The sequence below is a fragment of the Adiantum capillus-veneris genome, chromosome 16 (genome assembly GCF_014529385.1).
Source record: "Adiantum capillus-veneris isolate H3 chromosome 16, ASM1452938v2, whole genome shotgun sequence".
Taxonomy (NCBI): domain Eukaryota; kingdom Viridiplantae; phylum Streptophyta; class Polypodiopsida; order Polypodiales; family Pteridaceae; genus Adiantum; species Adiantum capillus-veneris.
Window position 1 is genome coordinate 133,065,410 of NC_140946.1, and position 19,568 is coordinate 133,084,977.

At 45.4% G+C, this 19,568-nt stretch overlaps 1 protein-coding gene across 6 annotated transcripts in view; it reads right to left on the reverse strand.

Annotated features, from left to right (window-relative positions):
* The window catches only part of LOC147439895 (uncharacterized), a 131,519-nt gene extending 113,558 nt beyond the window's left edge, over positions 1 to 17,961 (reverse strand). For 2 of the 6 annotated variants that reach the window (XM_086485616.1, XM_086485618.1), the window contains exons 1-2: positions 17,491 to 17,961; positions 12,542 to 12,658 (exon numbers count right to left, since the gene is read on the reverse strand). In XM_086485616.1, the coding sequence (XP_086341742.1) occupies positions 12,542 to 12,658; positions 17,491 to 17,634 (261 nt within the window). In that variant the 5' untranslated portion in view covers positions 17,635 to 17,961. The remainder of the gene's footprint in view (positions 1 to 12,541; positions 12,659 to 17,490) is intronic. The other 4 variants (XM_086485617.1, XM_086485615.1, XM_086485612.1 and 1 more) reach the window with 4 other exon arrangements.
* Positions 17,962 to 19,568: the final 1,607 nt, after the last annotated feature.

Below are 19,568 nucleotides of genomic sequence, written 5' to 3' on the forward strand. Positions count from 1 at the left end.
AGATAGGGAAGTCATGAACCAATTTACAGAGATCTTAAACAAGATGGTTCTAGACAGAGATGGTCGACGCATTGTCAGAGATCAGTTGAGACAATACAGAGAGATGCGGGGGTCATTTGGCAGTCCAGATGCTCAGATTGATCGCAGGAAGATGGGTTCAGTGCTATGGTGGGAGGACTATGGCTATGATGGCCCTGAGCTTAAGAGATTGGCGATCCGTATTCTCAACCAGTTAGTTAGTACCTCATGCTTGGAGCAATTGTGGAGTACCTTTAGCCACATTGCTTCCAAGAAGAGGAATCGCCTTGGAGTGGAGAAGGCTAATGATCTTGTCTTCGTCATCGCAAATTTGAAAATGCTTTGCAAGAGTACAGACAAACAGACAGATCCTTTTACACAGTGGGAGATGGAGCAAGAGGCTCCTCAGGTAGGTGGAGATGCACATCCACCAACACAAGGTACTTCATCCGTGGCTGAGATTGAGCCGGACCTAGAGCTCGATGATGAGGAATGGGAGGAGGTGCATGATTTGCAGCCGGCTACTACAGATTGGGAGGCCTCTCAGGCTAGTGGCTCTTGAGTCTTGAGTCTTTGCCATTTATCCTTACCTTTTTGTATGGCTGCTTGAGGCTTGCCCTCTTTGCCATTTGTAGCTACTAGCATCTTTATGTTATTTGTCACCTTCAGTCTTTTGGTATTGTGGTCAGTGGTCACTGGTTTGCCCCCCTTTGTTTTTATTGTAGCACCTTGGCGGCCCTTGAGGCTTGTTAGCCATAATTAATTCCAAAGTGTTATCTCTGACTACTACTCTTGCAATTATTTGAGAGCATTGTGTATGGGCATTGTGTTTGCTCAATGTTGTATATGTGTTATGTACTCTGGGCGCCGCACATCCCAATCAAGTCATAATAAGGTTGAATGGTCTTCGAATCGTGTTTTTTGTGGGTATTAGAGTCAAAGGACTCTAGTACTACTTGTATTCAAACACATAACGCTAAAAAAAACAATATTTGGGTGTTTTTTTAGCCTTCCGTTCCGCGTCGTTCCCGTTCCCCCGTTCCGCACGGAGGCCCGTCGCCGTTCCCGTTCCGCGTTCCGGGTAACTCTGCTTCTGATGCGTCACATCGGATGGGTGACAGGGATCCGGGAATGGACATCTCTGATGCGTCGTAGGATGGGTGACATAGAGCATCGTGAAGGGGATTGTACCGTAAGTTCGGTAGGAAAGGACTAGGTGATGGGTATTCCTGATGCGTCACAAGGTGGGTGACGGGTGCATCGAAAAGGGGATATCCATAGTCGAGAGGAAATCAGAACTGGAAAAGAGGAATACGCGTAAAGACGCAAGCACAAGAATAAAGATGGGTTCTGAGAAGCTTTTCTTAAAAAGCGGAATATTTTAACGAGTTTTCCAGAAAGATCAGACGCTTTCCCGCGAGGAATCTATGTCTGCATTGCATTTCTGCAAGTGGTTGCATCCAGGGACGCCTGGGAAGTGTTGTGAAAAGCATTGTTTTAAACTTATAAGGTTTTATTAAGTTTTTGGGCAGGTTCGGACAAATTTTAAAATATGTCGGCCGTCCACTTAATAAGTGGGCAGCCACTTAGAAAATAAAGCAACAAAACCAGCCAGCGAATTCTCTCTCTCTATTTCGGATAGAACATTAAAATTTTAAAAAAAAAAAAAAAAAACCAGCTGCTGTCACCAGGAGGTGTATTTTTCCTCTTGCCTTCCGTAAATAAGTATTAGATATATTTATTTTATTTTTACTTGTTTGTCCCGGAACCCTTGAAAAGGTGCAAGTGGACATTGCATGGCCAGTGTGAAACGGCTGCAGCCAAATGGGTTTCTCACATCGGGGATCTAGGTCGGTCAGACAGGGACTGCCAGGGCCAATTAGCACTGAATTCTGATGAGTATGGAAGCTCGTGTGCGCCAAACTGGAATTTGGGTCACTCGTCAAGTCACTGCAACTTTATAAGTTGAAAGGGGCCAGTAAATTAACCCACATTGTAGATGTTGGTCAAATGGTAGTCTTCAATGATGGTCAGGAGACCGATAGGGACGCCATGGAAGCATCTCCGAAAATTTAGGGAACTCCTATTTTTGACCGGAAAATGTGTTCGCGTCATTAGCTCTGGAATGACAAGGGGAACATTCTATTGCTCTGCTGCCAAGTCAACTGACGCACCAGTTGAGATATTTTTAGCAGGGAAAGCCCAAACTCGGAAACTGGGCGACGTGTCAGCTTGTGAGCGATTCTGCCACTCTGGGAGGCAAAAACGAGCTGCATATCAACAAAGGGGGCGTCATTTTCAGCCTCAGGTGGATTGTAGCAGATACAGAAGCTATGGAATGCTTACCTTGCCCTCTATGCACAGTATGGTGACGGGAGTGATGCCCCGCACGCTACATACTGCTCTCTTTCTCCCCTACGTACAATATGTTATGCCCCACTAGTGGGCTTCTCATTTGACCTATGTACAGTTCTGGGGGTTTATGCACGTTTGCCAAGGCAAGAGCCTTCTGAACAGGAACCGGATTAGCTAATTGCTAATCCCCCACAGGTACGCACAGCTCCATCACGAAAGATTGCGAGTTTGGAGAGTTTTCTCACGTGAAAACTCGTCCAATTCACAGGGGAACTGTCCCATTACGTGCGGGAGCCCTTGGGACACGCGTAGGCGTGTTCGCTCCGCTAAAAATAATCCGAAACAGGGAATTACAGCCTGCTATGTTTTTCTGCACGTTTAGGGTTTCGCACCTAAACTGCAAGGGAACATCGGGGGAGCCTCGTGAGAGCCTTGGGATGCGTGTACAGGCTTTTGGGCTCCCGGCAGTGAAAAACAGAGAATTACAGCCCGCTGAATTTCTGTGACAGCTCACCAGAAAGCTTCCAGATATCGAGGGAATCCGTCCTAGACAGGTGTTTTTGACCTACAGGTGTTTTTGCGCCGTTATGCTGCCAAAATCAGGTCGAAAACCTGCATTTTCAGCCCTCGCCAGGTTTGGACAGCTTTGTGAAAGCTTGTGCGAAGTGGGCGGATCGTCTACTTTAATTTGAATAAAGAAATACCGAAAGGGGCGCCAGTCAAGTGCTCTGTGTAAAGTTCACAGGTAATTGAAATAGTACCGCCCTCTACGTTGTACAGGCCGGTTATATGGTTCCATCGACGGGATAGTCACTTTTTCTTAAAAAGTACAGCGTGGATTGTTGTGGGTGAAAGCAACACAGAGCTTGTCGATATGGCAGAGAGAGACCAAGTACCTGAAGAGGGATCTTCCTCACATGGCACAGAGAAAATTCCTTCAACTCTTCAAGAAGAGGACAGGTTGTTTAGAACTCAACTGCGTTGTTGCATGGACATGTTTCAGTAGTTGGCTAACAACCCAAGGATGCAGGAATTCTTACAGGCTCCGACACAGGGTTTTCAGCCTCCTACACAAGGCATGACTAAGCCGTTGCAGGAAAAGGAGATTTCCAATGCGCAGAGGACTCATGATGCTCGAGGGAAAGCCCATGTGGTTCAGCAACTAGCAGTGTCCAATGATCCAAAGCAACTTGCTTTAGCTGGACAAGAACCGTTTGTGAATGGTCAAGGGAGCAATGAACAGGCTATGCGTCAGACCCTTCCATTACCTAATACTTATTCTGGTTATTTTGGAGGTGGTTCAATGTTTCAAGCTATGGCTGGACCTTCCACAGGTTATATGCCAGGGAATGTGTTCGGGACAATGCAAACAGGCATGGGTAACCCTATGTACGCGAACATCGGTGTCCAACCTGGTTTTCAGGGTGCCTATGGCCAGTTTCGAGTGCCTGGAACACAATTTGGTATGGCTGGTTTTTCGCAGCCATATGTACAAAATGCAGATATGACAGGGAAAACAGTTGATGCGAGTGCTGGAATGAACACTCATGGAGCACCACTGTTACAGGCACCTGTTTATGATAATGTGGCTCCTTTGAGTCAGCCTAAGGATTACAAGGAAGATGGGCAGGGAGTGAAGTTTGAAACTTTCAGAGGAACTGATGACCAATTAAAGGCTTTGACCTTCATACAGCAGTTCGATGCAGCTTATGCTGGAGGCAACTTCACGGAATCTTCAAAGATACGCAAGGCTGCCACTTTCTTGAAAGCGAATGCGCTCCAATGGTGGACCGCATTGTTGAACCAGGGTCAAGCCCCAACAACGTGGGTCCAATTCAACCAGCTTTTTGCGCCTGCATGGTTGACAAACACTTTTGAAGTGGATGTAATGACGGAATGGCACGAGTTGAATGCTAAACAGTGTGCGAATCTGGAAGAGTGCAATAAACGGTTTTGGGCCACACTGTTGCCAGTCACCTCTTACAGGTTTGTGCCTTTGTCAGAACAAATTAAGAAGTACAGTTGCGGATTGCCCAAGAAAATCAGGGACTACTGCACAAAGACTACTGTCATGAATATGTTTCAATTGATAGAGAATGCAAGAGTGGCCAACAATCTCTCGAAGGGAGATTCCGATGGATTTAATAGCCACAAGAAAGGGGCCCAGGGCAAATAGTTTTCAGCCAAGGGCAATGTTGCAGCAAAGCCTTCTGAGTCTCCTGCAAAGAAGCCCTCCACTCAAGAAGCTGATACGTCCAAGAAGCAGTCTAAATCTTCTTCGGAACGAGGACAAGGACAAAAAAGGCATTTTTCTGGCAAAACTTTTCAAGAAAGGAAAGCTCTTAGGGAGGCCAAGAAATGCTACATTTGTGAACAGGAAGGACACTTTGCAAATGAGTGCCCACAGAAGAAGTCACAGGATAAGGATGACAAGTCAAACCATAAAGGGAAGAAGCCAAAGCCGAGTGCAGGACTTGTTCCAGATTTGATTGGAGATCAGCCAAACACAGATGCCACGGAGCTGTGCAGAGCTTGGGGCAAAGTTAGAGACCAGACACTGCTGGTTTTCTTTGATCCACGAGCCCGTGCAAATTTCATATCACCAGAATTGGCATCAAAGTTGGGCATTCGTGCAGAGGAGATGGGTATGACAGGCGAAGCAGGTTTGGCATGCCCAGGACATTCAGAGCCTGTTACTCCCATTCTAAGAAAGCTTCGTCTGCACATTCAGAGCTATGTGGATGCGGAAGAATTTCATATTATGCCGCTTGAGGGCTGTGATGTGTTATTGGGTATCATGGTGTTACAGGTTGCATGCTATGGTGGATACTTACAACAAAAAGATTACCCTTGTACATAGAGGAAAGACTCATGTCCTTGATGTAAAGCTTAAAGGCGAGTCTGTTCCAGTTGTTTCTGCTTCTGCTATTTCATCTGTAATAAAGAATCATCTTTCTGCGTACTTGATCTTTGCAAAAGAAGTACCTCAAGTTGTATCTAATTTGTCTACCTTAGATAAAGACAGGTCAACTTTTTTGAGTGGTTTCAGTGATTGTTTTTCGGACTCTTTGCCAGGGGAGTTACCTCCTGAGAGACCTGAGGATCATACTATAGATCTTGTGCCAGGTTCTAGTCCACCGAATAGACCACCATACAGGGTTAGTGCAGCCCAGCAAAAAGAGATTATGGGTCAGGTCAACGAGCTTTTAGAGAAGGGGCTGATTCAGCCCAGTTCATCCCCTTTTTGTTGGCCTGTACTCTTACTGCAGAAGAAGGATGGTTCATGGCGCATGTGCATTGACTATCGCGCCTTGAATAAGAATACTATCAAGAACAGGTTCCCCATACCGAGGATAGATAACATTCTTGATCGGCTTGAGGGAGCGTCATTGTTTACAAGAATAGACCTAAAGAGCGGGTATCATCAGATACGCATTAGACCAGAAGATGTCCATAAGACTGCGTTCAAGACAACATTTGGTGTCTATGAGTTTCTTGTCATGCCATTTGGTCTCACAAATGCTCCTACCACATTTAATAGAATGATGGACAGAATTTTAACACCACATAGAAACTTCGTGGGTACCTTCTTTGATGACATGATTGTCTACTCAAAGTCTGAAGAGGAGCATAGGGATCACTTGACCGCAGTTTTCAATGAGCTACGCAAGAATAGGCTACTCATCAATGCGAAGAAAAGTGAGTTCTTTTTGCAAGAAATTCACTTCCTTGGGCACATTGTTTCAAAGGATGGGGTACGCATGGATCCCGCTAAAGTGGAAGCAATTAGGTCATGGCCAGACTTGAAGTCCGTACATGACATTCGAAGCTTTCTAGGCTTATGTTCCTATTATAGGAGGTTCATCCGAAATTTTGCTGAGATTGCTTCTCCACTCCATGCACTGCAAGGAAAAGGAGTTACTTTCAAGTGGACAGCCAAGGAAATTTTAGCGTTCAAACACTTGAAAGAGAAGCTGACTTCAGATCCGGTAATTATTTTGCCAGATCTTTCTAAACCTTTTGTGGTTCAATGTGATGCGTGTGGCCATAGTCTTGGTGCAGTTCTAATGCAGAATGGCCGAGTAGTCGCATATGAGAGCAGAATTCTTTTGAAGACTGAAAGGAACTTGCAAGTCTATGAGAAAGAATTGCTGGCAGTAATTCATGCTCTCACTAGTTGGAAACACTATTTGCTAGGGGTTGATTTTGTTGTCCAAACGGATCATCAAACCTTGCGATATTTTCTTACACAGACGAAGTTGTCTAAGAAGCACATGCGATGGGCAAACATCTTGTCAATGTTCCATTTTCAGATTGTGCATGTGCAAGGGAAAAAGAACGTGGCGGCTGATGCGTTGTCACGAAAGCCCCAAATTTCAGCAGTGTCAATTCCGTACCATTGTGAACTAGACGAAATGAAGACACAATATGCGGAAGATTCAGATTTTGCAAGGATCTATGACCAGCTTGTTGATGGGCAACATCATGAGCACTATATGCTTAAGAATGACTTTCTCATGATGCATGGAAAGTTATGCGTTACTAAACAGTTACGGCCAAAGATTTTGATGGAAAGTCATGCTCCACCTTATGCTGGGCATCGTGGAATTGATGCGACAGTGAAAGGGGTTGAGGCATTCTTCTATTGGCCAGCTTTGCGTCAAGATGTTGACACATTTGTAAGATCATGCTTAGTATGCCAAAAAGTCAAATTTGACAGACAAAAGCAATCGGGATTGTTGCAGCCATTGCCGATCCCTGATAGGCCATGGGAAAGTATAGCAATGGACTTTATCTTTGATCTTCCAAGGACGCAAACAGGAAATGATGGGATTTGGACTATCATTTGTAGGTTCAGTAAGCAGGCCCATTTCATTCCTGTTAGGAAGAAGATAAAGCCACAACACATGGTCAAGATATTCATGAGCAATATCTTTAAATATCATGGGATGCCTCAGTCAATTGTCAGTGACAGGGATCCACGTATGACGAGTCTTTTCTACAAGGCATTGTTTGAGAACATGGGCACTACGCTCAAGTTCTCTTCTTCGTTTCATCCGCAAACTGATGGACAGTCAGAAGAGGCAAATTCTACTGTCTTGGACCTACTCAAATGTTATGTCTCAGAGCACAAGGCAACTTGGGAACACCATCTCCCATTGGTTGAATATGCTTACAATAACACTGTGCATACATCAACAGGCAAGGCACCATTTGAGATAGTGGAAGGAGGAAAGAAAGTCCCACCCATTTTGCAGACTAAGGACAAGATATTTGAGGCAGACAAGTATGTGCAAGATATGGATGAAACATACAGGAAGATAAAGATTGCTCTTGAGAAGACTCAGGCTAAGCAAAAGAAAGCTGCTGATCGTCACCGTCGTGAACTTGTATTTTCACTTGGTGATTGGGTACTTTTGCGCTTTGAAAAGGCCAGGTTAAGGAAAAGGGCATGGTTCATGATGCTCAAGAGAGTAGTTAAGCAATTGTATCTACTCTTTCCATACAGAATTTAGCTAGAGAAGTTTGTGCTCAAGAGTACACTAGAAGACTTCTATGCTTGATATATGTGTCGTAGCCAGGTTGGTGGGATTGTTTAATCGCCCAACGCTACATTTCCGGAAGCATGTATATCTTGGATTCCCATCATAGAATATATGTGATATCAGGAGATATCTGCATGTATTATTGGCATGCAAGCGAGGTCGCTTGCAGTATTTCAAGGGTGGGGTGTGTCACCAGGAGGTGTATTTTTCTTGTTGCCTTCCGTAAATAAGTATTAGATATATTTATTTTATTTTTACTTGTTTGTCCCGGAACCCTTGAAAAGGTGCAAGTGGACATTGCATGGCCAGTGTGAAACGGCTGCAGCCAAATGGGTTTCTCACATCGGGGATCTAGGTCGGTCAGACAGGGACTGCCCGAGCCAGTTAGCACTGAATTCTGATGAGTATGGAAGCTCGTGTGCGCCAAACTGGAATTTGGGTCACTCGTCAAGTCACTGCAACTTTATAAGTTGAAAGGGGCCAGTAAATTAACCCACATTGTAGATGTTGGTCAAATGGTAGTCTTCAATGATGGTCAGGAGACCGATAGGGACGCCATGGAAGCATCTCCTAAAATTTAGGGAACTGCTATTTTTGACCGGAAAATGTGTTCGCGTCATTAGCTCTGGAATGACAAGGGAAACATTCTATTGCTCTGCTGCCAAGTCAACTGACGCACCATATGTTGACCGGAAAATGTGTTCGCGTCATTAGCTCTGGAATGACAAGGGGAACATTCTATTGCTCTGCTGCCAAGTCAACTGACGCACCATTTGACCCACATTGTAGATGTTGGTCAAATGGTAGTCTTCAATGATGGTCAGGAGACCGATAGGGACGCCATGGAAGCATCTCCTAAAATTTAGGGAACTGCTATTTTTGACCGGAAAATGTGTTCGCGTCATTAGCTCTGGAATGACAAGGGGAACATTCTATTGCTCTGCTGCCAAGTCAACTGACGCACCAGTTGAGATATTTTTAGCAGGGAAAGCCCAAACTCGGAAACTGGGCGACGTGTCAGCCTGTGAGCGATTCTGCCACTCTGGGAGGCAAAAACGAGCTGCATATCAACAAAGGGGGCGTCATTTTCAGCCTCAGGTGGATTGTAGCAGATACAGAAGCTATGGAATGCTTACCTTGCCCTCTATGCACAGTATGGTGACGGGAGTGATGCCCCGCACGCTACATACTGCTCTCTTTCTCCCCTACGTACAATATGTTATGCCCCACTAGTGGGCTTCTCATTTGACCTATGTACAGTTCTGGGGGTTTATGCGCGTTTGCCAAGGCAAGAGCCTTCTGAACAGGAACCGGATTAGCTAATTGCTAATCCCCCACAGGTACGCACAGCTCCATCACGAAAGATTGCGAGTTTGGAGAGTTTTCTCGCGTGAAAACTCGTCCAATTCACAGGGGAACTGTCCCATTGCATGCGGGAGCCCTTGGGACACGTGTAGGCGTGTTCGCTCCGCTAAAAACGATCCGAAACAGGGAATTACAGCCTGCTGTGTTTTTATACAGGTTTAGGGTTTCGCACCTAAACTGCAAGGGAACATCGGGGGAGCCTCGTGAGAGCCTTGGGATGCGTGTACAGGCTTTTGGGCTCCCGGCAGTGAAAAACAGAGAATTACAGCCCGCTGAATTTCTGTGACAGCTCACCAGAAAGCTTCCAGATATCGAGGGAATCCGTCCTAGACAGGTGTTTTTGACCTACAAGGGTTTTTGCGCCGTTATGCTGCCAAAATCAGGTCGAAAACCTGCGTTTTCAGCCCTCGCCAGGTTTGGACAGCTTTGTGAAAGCTTGTGCGAAGTGGTCGGATCATCTACTTTAATTTGAATAAAGAAATACCGAAAGGGGCGCCAATCTTTGGGGCCTACAGGGTGTCGGTCTCGTGTGCGTAGTGACATTCTAGTCGCTGGACGCAACTGTGTTCTCTTCCCTTCTCAGTGCTCTGTGTAAAGTTAACAGGTAATTGAAATAGTACCGCCCTCTACGTTGTACAGGCCGGTTATAGCTGCGATCTCTACGCGAGCAGCTATTCGTGCCATGGTGAAGGAGCTATAAAAGCACCACATGCCCTCACTGTAAAGGAGGTTGCCAACGCCAGCAAGAGAAGACTCTGCCGCCAGAAGACGCGAGAGATCGCGAGACTACGAAGCACGGAAGTCGCTTTTCTCGCGCAAGAGCGACAGGTACCTATTGTGGATTCGCCATACGAAATGTTGTCGTGTGTTTGCATGTGTGTTTGCAGGTACTTCATCGCGAAGGAGAAGCGAGAAGGCTTCGGCCTACACTTGGGAATGCCGGAAACGGAATTCGGAAATTGTCTGCGGAGTCTCAACTCCGAGTACAGACGGAAAAAGCTTGTCTCTCGGATTTCCCTTACGGGAAGGAACGACCATCGAGTCAGAGATTTAGAACGGAGGGGTTTTCTCCGGTTCTAGTGCTTGTAAAAAGATTCTCCCTAATAAAGAATACTCTTTAAGGGGGGGACCATCCCATCTTCTGGTCCCAGTACTGTGTCGATCTTCTCTCTCTCTCTATTTATTTCTCTCTATATCCTTTGGCTTCAGTATTAAGTGATAAATTCTATTTATCCGAGTATATTTTATATTGTTATGCGCTCCCGTTTGTGATAGAGACAGCCCCTGGTTTGGAACCCCATGGTTAGCACATAGAGAGGCCACTTGGTTGGTAGTAGGCCTCATGTTTCTTGGGGGTCCGATGGCAGAGGGCCCAACCCGCACTCTAGGCGACTGGCTTCAGTTTTCAGGTTTTCCAGAGGAGGTACAAAGCATCCATCTACAGGGCATGAGAGGGGTGTAGAGCATGTGCCAAGACATCACAGAGGCTTTACCAGCTGAGTGGCTCACCCCTCTAGAGACAGCAGCTCCCAGATGGATGGGCGCCTTCACGCGACTGGAGCCTAGAGGTCCTCATTGCAGTTCGTGCTTGCTCGGAGTCAGTACCCCCCATGTTCTTCGAGATCTAGGGCGAGGGTTGACTACATAGAGTGTCAGTAGAGGCTCCACAGGTTACAGTGTTGTTTTCAGAGGATACAAGTAGTGGGCATCTCTGGGAGGACTGTGTCACAGATCCTGCCCCAGCAAGTTCCACAAGTTGCAATGTGTTGTTTTCAGAGGATACAAGCAGTGGGCATCTCTGGGAGGATTGTGTCACAGATCCTGACCAGCAGACCTTGAGACAGGCCACTGGAGGCTATGGGCTTAGGAGAGTTGCCCTCTAGCACGAGTGCAGTGGGACCCAGGAGAGTGGTTTTGAGAGACCCCTCCTCTTCAGCCGACCACCCTGGGACCCCTTCCTTTCAGTACATTGTTCGACTGGGGCGTCACATACTGGCAGCACGGAGAGAGGCTCGTCCTACTGCAGCACTTCATTGGCACGAGGAGGGTCTCACAGCTAAGTTCTTGTTGAGCTTTTGGGAGCGGTTATGGGACTCCAGACAACCGAGGCAAGTCACTTTGTTCCAGTGGCTAGTTACACACAGAGCTACAGCAATGGAGAGCTAGCTGGTACATAGTGGTCTTTCGGCAGCCTGTGCAGCTTGCGACCATCCTTTGGAGAGTCAGCGTCACTGTCTGTGGGACTGCCCCAATGGCACAGCAGGTTTGGCTTCAGATTCTTTGGCTGATGCCAGCACTTTCCACAGCGTGACAGTACACTTGGGGTGTTGCTGCCTGGTCCACCCTTACGTGCCCTACGCTCCAGTTTGAGCTATCTTCCACGAGGAGGATGATAGTGCTCCGGGGGGGTCGACCTACACTTCAGCCTGCTACAAAGCTTACCCTCCGGGAGTGGTGCAGTGAGAGAGAGGTGTGTTGGGAGCTCGTCTGTGGCCTGACACTCTAGTTCATTTGGTGGGCTGCTTCTGCATCATCGAGGCTCGCCCTATCCCACGGGCGAAGACTGTTCGTGACTTTTGGCTGGAGTTGATCCATACTCTCAGGGGTCAGTTCGAGAGACTTCGTGGCAGCTCCGACCGCATGCGGGAGCGCAGAGAGGCCTTCCTACGTCTCTGGTGCCCTGGGCCCTTTTTCACCTTGGACCAAGATGTGCCCAGATGGCACTATCGGCCAACTATGTGGCTTTTCCCTCCTCCCATTTTGTGATTTAGCCTCATTGTACATATTTTGTTTACTCACGGGGAGTGTCTCCCCATGCTTTTGATGTCACCCTCTCTAGTAGAGGTGGTTTGTAGCCCTATGGGCAATTTTATTAACTAATGGAAGTCTCGGAAAAAAAAAACTGTGCTGACTTCTCAAACATCTAATATCATATGATTCAGCCAGACACAATCTACCATGTTGGGAACAACCCAGACCACACTATGAATTGCAAGCATGATGGCATTCCAGAGCATGCAAAGTTGTGCCTTGGCAATACCTGTTAGCGAAAAATCTTCCATGAAACAATGATCTTGTAATGATTTTATTTAATATCTTGGCTAAAATGAATCTATTTAATTCTGAGTATAGGTTGCAACAATTACTTGATGTGACCTTAGCCAAATATACATTTTAATAAACCAGTCAATAAACTTAATCCCTGTGTAGCATCATCTGATACAAAAATATCCAAAATATCCAAAAAAAACTAGTACCTTTGCCAGAAGTTGATTTTGCTCCAAAACAAAAACATTCAAAGAGGGGCAAAGTGATTTTGCTCTAATTGCACCAAATACGCCAGCTGCACCGCCACCCACCACAACCAATACCTGCTGTGAGTCAGGAAATTTACTTTACTTTTGTCAAGCAAAATATACACAACCTAATTAACAATCAAACACATGACTACAGAACCGATTGGTCACATCATTTTACTAACAATTGAGAGAGAAGAAGAAGAAAAAAAAGAGAATCTTTAACGTCGTGGGAAACTATCTGTCACGAGATTGTGACAACCACTATATTTATTTGTTGGTTTCTTTCCCTTGATTTTTATTAAATTTTTGGGACCCTCTTGTCAAAATCACAAATGCCCAGACATTGCATGGCCAGTGTGAAACGGCTGTTGGCCGAGAGTTTCATTGTCACAAACTGCTGACATGTCAAGTCACTAGAGAGCAAAGCCAACCTTCATATCACAGCCGAGGGGCCTAAACCCTGAGAAGAACAAGCAACAGCAGAAGAAGAAGTCCTACCAACTTATGGGATCCCGTCCGATGGGGCCCAAGTGACAAAGGAATTAAAATAAAGCTAGACCCTCACACACACACACACAAGACTTGCACAGAACCTGATGACGTGGCAGCTGTATAGACAGCCCTGAAATTGCGTTGACATGCTTACGTGGCAGCCTGTATGGATTTCCGCGATTTGCGCTGCTGGACGTGGCAGTTGTAGGGATTTTCGTAAATCACGCTAGCAGGTTTTTGGGCATTGCTTTTGGACCAGATGCTTTTGAGTTTGAAGGCTTTTCATGTAAACTGCTTTTAAGGCCTAGGGCCTTTAAATATGAGGCCATGGGCTCATTCTCTAGCATGCTTCTGGACGAAGGTGCAAAGGATGGAGTACTAGCTTGTACTTTGATGATGCAATATAAAGAAATACGGAAAGGGGCGCCAAGGTTTGGGGCCAATACTCTCAGGGGTAGATTTCTGCCACTCCGTGTCGCGTGTCGTCTCTCTCTCTCAGTTCAGTTGTTATTGAAGTGCTAAAAGTTGTTCAATCTGTTCTTTTCTATTGGCACGTGGTGCCCGTCTTGTGATAGTGGTATCAGAGCATCAGGCGTGTGCTTTTCTAAAAGCATTAAGGTCCTACAAAAGAGCAGACAAAGCAAACCAAAGACTAAATGGAATTTTACTTGAAGTATCTTCGGGTCCCGACCCCGGACTTATTAGCCAGTCCCACCCTTACTTCATCGCGCATCGGACGCGCTCCCGTCTTCACCGCTCATGTCTTACAGGGCATAAGCCATAAAGATCACTTGCAAGAGAAGGATCCAAGATTTGTTTCGAGCTGCTGTTTTTCTCAAATGCAACACCATGCAATGATGGATATCTATAGCTACCAAGCCGCACACTCCAAGGACTTGGCAAGCTTTCAAGAAAATTTTTGTCCGAAGTTATATGGTTTTTGACATCTTCCTTCGAAGTGCAACTTCTGGCAGAGTGGGGTATCCTGAAATGCTTGCCATGGAAACCCTAGCAGATTATAACTTGAAACTTCTCGACATCTCTCAGTAGGTGTCTCGTATAACCATGAAGGTCCAGTGTGATTGCCAGGTCTTGGGACTACCATCACTGCCACAGGAACATTGCTTGTCGAGGCTTGTTTCGACTATTCAAGAGTTTGTGGATCGTGTTGCGGTCGGCTACGACCTTATGGAAGGAACCTAGCCCTAATTTTTGGTGCAAGTTTCAAGGTAGAAAGTCAATCGACTTTTCAAGCTCGATTGATGTCGAGATTGCTTTTTAAGTTTGAGCTCTCTTTGAGAACTTGTTTGTTGCTTCTGTTGAAATGGATGGTATCTGTTTTGAACCTGTTTTGGTGCCGATTTGAAATGTTTGACTCTGGTTTTAATACAAGTTTCATTGAATGATGATTTTACTCCCGGGTGGAGTAGTGAGAAAACTGTTTTGGTATTGTTTGAACCTCAGAACGACGCAGACGGGATGTCTGGGGAGCGTTTTGTTGTATGCTAGAAAACCTCCGAACGACGCAAACGCCATGTCTAGGGAGCGTTTGCTTGTATGCTTGAGGTGACGGAAGAGGTCATACCTTTTGGGCAATATTTGCACCACCACTTACAAGCGTTTTGCTTGCCCCCCACCCGCTCAAAATAGCGGCAATGCTTCTCAAAGGCTTCATGAAGAGGAGGCATTATGTAGTATGTAGCTAGTAGCTACTAGTATGATGTATCGATAGATTATAGAGAGAGAGAGAGAGAGAGAGAGAGCGCACTTGGAAGGATGGGGTGGGGGTGGGAGAAAGAGAGAGGGAGACGTGAATTATGAGAGCTTGAGAGGGAGAGATCCAAGGGAGTGAAGATGGAGAGCTTGTCACTTGAGACTCGAGAGCTTCAATGGGAGCTTGAGGGGGAGAGACCCAAAGGATAGAAGATGGAGAGCTTGAGCCTTGTCACTTGAGAGCTTCAATGGGAGCACATGGATGATGAGAGCATTGAGAGGCTAGAGCTTGTAGCTTGTATGTTGTGTTGGAGAACAAGGTGGAGGAGTTGCTTAAATAAATTATAGGTAGAGGAAGAGCATGGGAGAGGAAGAGCATGGGGCATTATGCATGTGAGAGGGAGAGCATGGCAATGGGCATTGGTACATGCCACATGGTTGCAAACATGCTCCAAAATGGCTCCCTAAACGCCCACTAACATTCGTTTGTCGACGTCCAAAAACTGCCGCCAACGGTCATAAACGGCTACAATTTTCGACCAAACGGAACGTACTAAACGAACTAAACAGAACGGGTCAGACCGAACGTTACTAGACGTTCCATACGTCGAACGAAACCTACCCCGTTGTGTAGGATATGAGTAGGGGGCAGAGGGTGAATTGAATGGGAGGCTATGACAACACAATGTGGGTGTATCCTCAGTAATAGCTAACTCAGAGGAGATCCAGCATTGGTCGCTGGTGGATCTCATCAGTCTCCTCTGTAGTCAATCAAAAAAAATTTAACATCTATTTGAGGCCGAAGTCAGCCTATGAGACAAATCACAGATACATGTGTGTATGTCCTCCATCTATCTAAAAAGACAAAACAGTCCAAACTGGTACAAAATAAGGATGAGGATAAAAACCTTTGTTTGTGATGGGATCTGCGGGGGGGAAAGGAGCTGTAGTACTAGAGGTATGTGCATGTCTATATGCTCAGGTAGTACAACCATGCAAATGCATCAAGCTAGCTAGCTCCATCCTGTGTCAGTAGGGGGGTGTAAAATGTAGTACATGGGAGGATCGTGAGCAATGGCTGCTCAGATGGACGCAGCCGGGTGAGCCATTATATGGGCTTGTCTCTCCTTAGTAGCTCGACGTGCTCGGGTCGAGATCTCCTCAATCTATTTGCGGTGGTCGTGGGGCCCTACATCCAGTAACACGTGAGCGTCGTCTGGCCCGGCTTGTCTCAGCCTGTGCGAGTCATTCCCTCACTGGATCTGGAAGTGGAGGGGGTATGATCCTCTAGGGCTCCAACTGTCTCTCATCTTAAGAGTGCATGATCAAAAGAGAGAGAGAGAGAGAGAGAGAGAGAGAGAGAGAGAGAGAAATGAAATGATATATTAACATCCTCAAAAGGCCAAAATGACCTACAAGACCAATTCGTTCCAAATTGTTGAGAGAGAGGAAATATAATGATATATTAACGTCTTCAAGAGGCCAAAATGACCTATGAGACCAATCTGTTTACAAATTGATGAATTTAATACCATGTATGGGTACAAAAAAGAGATACTAAAGTTCCATGCAAGTTGGAGTGGCGAGGGTGAGAGACTCACAACCTTCGCGTCCTTGATACCACTGTGAGGATTAGTGGTGCTAATCCTAGAATTAAGACTAAAACTTCATACTTAAGATTAAAATGAGACTCGAGAGACCAGAACACTTGTGGTTTGATTGATTGAAGAAATGAAAATTGAGTACAATAGGCTCTAGGTATTTGGAGAATGCAAACCTCTCTTATGTCCACCTTTAGTCTCATAGGAAGCTTAGTAAGTATGACAAAGCTCTTAAATTTGAAAATACAAGGAAGGAATCTACAATTGCTTGGATCTTTTTGGCATCTTACACTAGAAGGCCAGATATTTCTCATGCAATTGGCACACCTAGCCAATTCTTAAGCAATCTTCACATTATCATTGGCAAGAAAGCTCGAGAGCGTAGGCAAAAGTGATTATGGAATCATTTGCTCTCTGAGTGACTCATCTCTTCAGCAGATCTATCTTTGAATATTGCTTACTTTGGGCAATGTACTCGTCTCTGTGATGGGAAAGCTTCAGAGTTTAGATATTCAAAAAAGTTGAGAAAAAGCTTAGTATTCTGTAACATCTAAAACATAAAGCCCTTGCCTATCTGACACGCAAAGTGCAAGTGCTAAAGCTCTTGCAAGGAATCCAATTGATCATTCAAAGGTGAACCACATTGGTATTTCTTATAGCTTCGCAAGAAAGCATTTACAAGTTGGAAACATCAACCTACTTTATTGTTCAACTCAAGACAATGTAGCTGATATGTTTACCAAGGCTCTCTAAGTTTCTAACAATAGATACTTTGAGAGTTTACTTAAAAGATGTGGCATTGGTCCTTCACTCAGATCTGTACAAGAGGATGTTCGGATGTCAGCTGAAGTGTGGGTGCGACATGTGGCAATGTAATGGTCATGTGGAAGAGCAGTGGTTACTCATTCTATTGAAATCCCTGTTAAAATTCTACTCTCACCTAATTGAGGCACCCCCTCTACATCCCCTCCTGGGATGGCAGCAAAAATAAGGGCTAGTGATTAGCTTCACCATCTGCCATGTCTACCTTTTAACTGTTCCTTACTTCAATGTTATACATGCCTACTGCTGAACAACCAGCTCAAAAGAGAAAATGAAAACCTCTTCTTGCTTGGAGCAAGTCCACTGATGAAGGAAGGAATGGTGTCGCCTGCTTGAATAAGAAAGTGGAGAAAGCCTCGAGCCAAGCCATTCCAACGGGAAGGTCGCCTTAGGCTGCAAAAGACCTGCCTCTAGAGAAGACATCCAGCGTACCGTGCTTCTCAGAAGTAAGCACGTCGAGAGCGATTGTTCTAATTCAAACACTCAACCAAGAAGTAATCACGCGAGGCTTAGTTTCCTCTGACCCTCTCTGACGGCGAACAGCTTTCCACCGGCATAGTTACAAAACTATGCCCGTCCATTACCGGTCATCGCTCGGCTTTCCCTCTTTCTACCTGCTGCTCACGGTGACACGGTCAGCTCCTGTCAGACGGTGTCTCAGACCCACAACACTAAAGGGCACGGGAGAAAAGAAATGGGATCCGCAGTGGGGGTCCAAAGGGGAAATCTCGAGGCGGATGGATAGCGGAAAAAATGGGCGTCGATCGCAGGCTCGAACCCGCGTGACCACCATGAGAGCCCAATGCTTTAACCGCTACACTCGCGACGGGGAAGTTGACATATGGGCAAACCAAATAATGATAAATAAACTCGGACATCCCTTCTGCTTGTCCAAGTTTACCTTTTCGTGTCCTAGTTTACCTCGGCATCTTACGGTTGCGCGCGTCTCGATCGTCGTGTCTTGACTTCGCTGTCGTGGATCCCACCGCTTGAGCTTCAAAAATTTCCCGTGCCTTTAGTGCTGAGGGTCTCAGACCTACGGATAACTAAGCATCGTGTGACCATAGCCTAAGCACGTCCTTATTACACCTCTTCTCAGAAACTCTTATTCTACCTCTTGTCACTTCATACCATACAAATCTTTTATATCATAAGGATACATATATACCCACAAGTGAAACTCCCTCCACCTCCAGCGGAGCATAGGCGGTAAAATCGAGAAGTTATTAAGCTACATGCTACATGCACATGTATGGTGGTGTATGAGCACAGGTACCATGGAAAGAAGCAAGAGAGACAGAAATCTAGAGACGGTGTATATCACATCATCAAGATTGTTAAAGGAAGTTGGTGAGCATGAGCACGAGATAAACATAGCTTTATAATATGTTCAGATGCTTGATCATCAAGAAGAAAGAAAGGGAGAATGCTATCATTGGGCACCTTTAGGGAGATCACATCCTCCTCTATGTAGGGGTGGACCCCCATGATGTTGTTTTTATAGGAGAGCTATTATACGCGTTGCTTCCAAAAGGCAAGCCTTGCACCACAAGACTATCATTAGTAAGGATGTTTCTTTTGTGGAGCGGTAAATTTAGATTAAGAAAGATTAGAAAAAAGTACATGGATTCCATAAGGTGGGCTAGATGCTATATTTGATAAATTTACTTTTGGCCTAGTAATAGTACACTTTTTAGCGAATCAAAGGAGGGCACATATCAAAATCTTGAGCATATTCCAAATACTAGTTTTTAAATTGGGGCTGGGAAAGTTTCCATCGGAGCATGTCTCATAATTGGCTTGTGGAGTCTCTCTCTCTCTCTCTCTCTCTCTCTCTCTCTCTCTCTCTCTCTCTCTCTCACACACACACACACACACACACACACACAACAGGTCTTAAGTTCATGTTGGGATCTTTGAGGTCTCTTTTAAAAACTTATCTCTCTCTCTCTCTCTCTCTCTCTCTCTCTAGGCTTCCGGTCCATGCCTAGGACTCTTGAGATTCCACAGGTTAATTTACATGCATGCAAGCAACATACCACTCCTTGATACCTCCACAATCAGAAAATTAATAAAGAGGGCTTTCATATATAATATGTTGGATGGTTTTAAAGCATGATGTGTGATGCATGACTTATTTTACCTTCGCACTCATGTGCCATTCGCCCAGTCTCCATTTGGCAATTGCACTTTTCATTATTGATTGGTAGTTATTGATCGCTGCTATTTCTATCTCCAATGTTATTGATTGGTATTTATTTGCTTTTTTGAGACCCAAAAAATAGCTCCAAAATGCCTCCACCAAAGTGTCTTTTAAGGTCAGTTCCCCCTTATCTGATGAAGACTATCAAGTATAT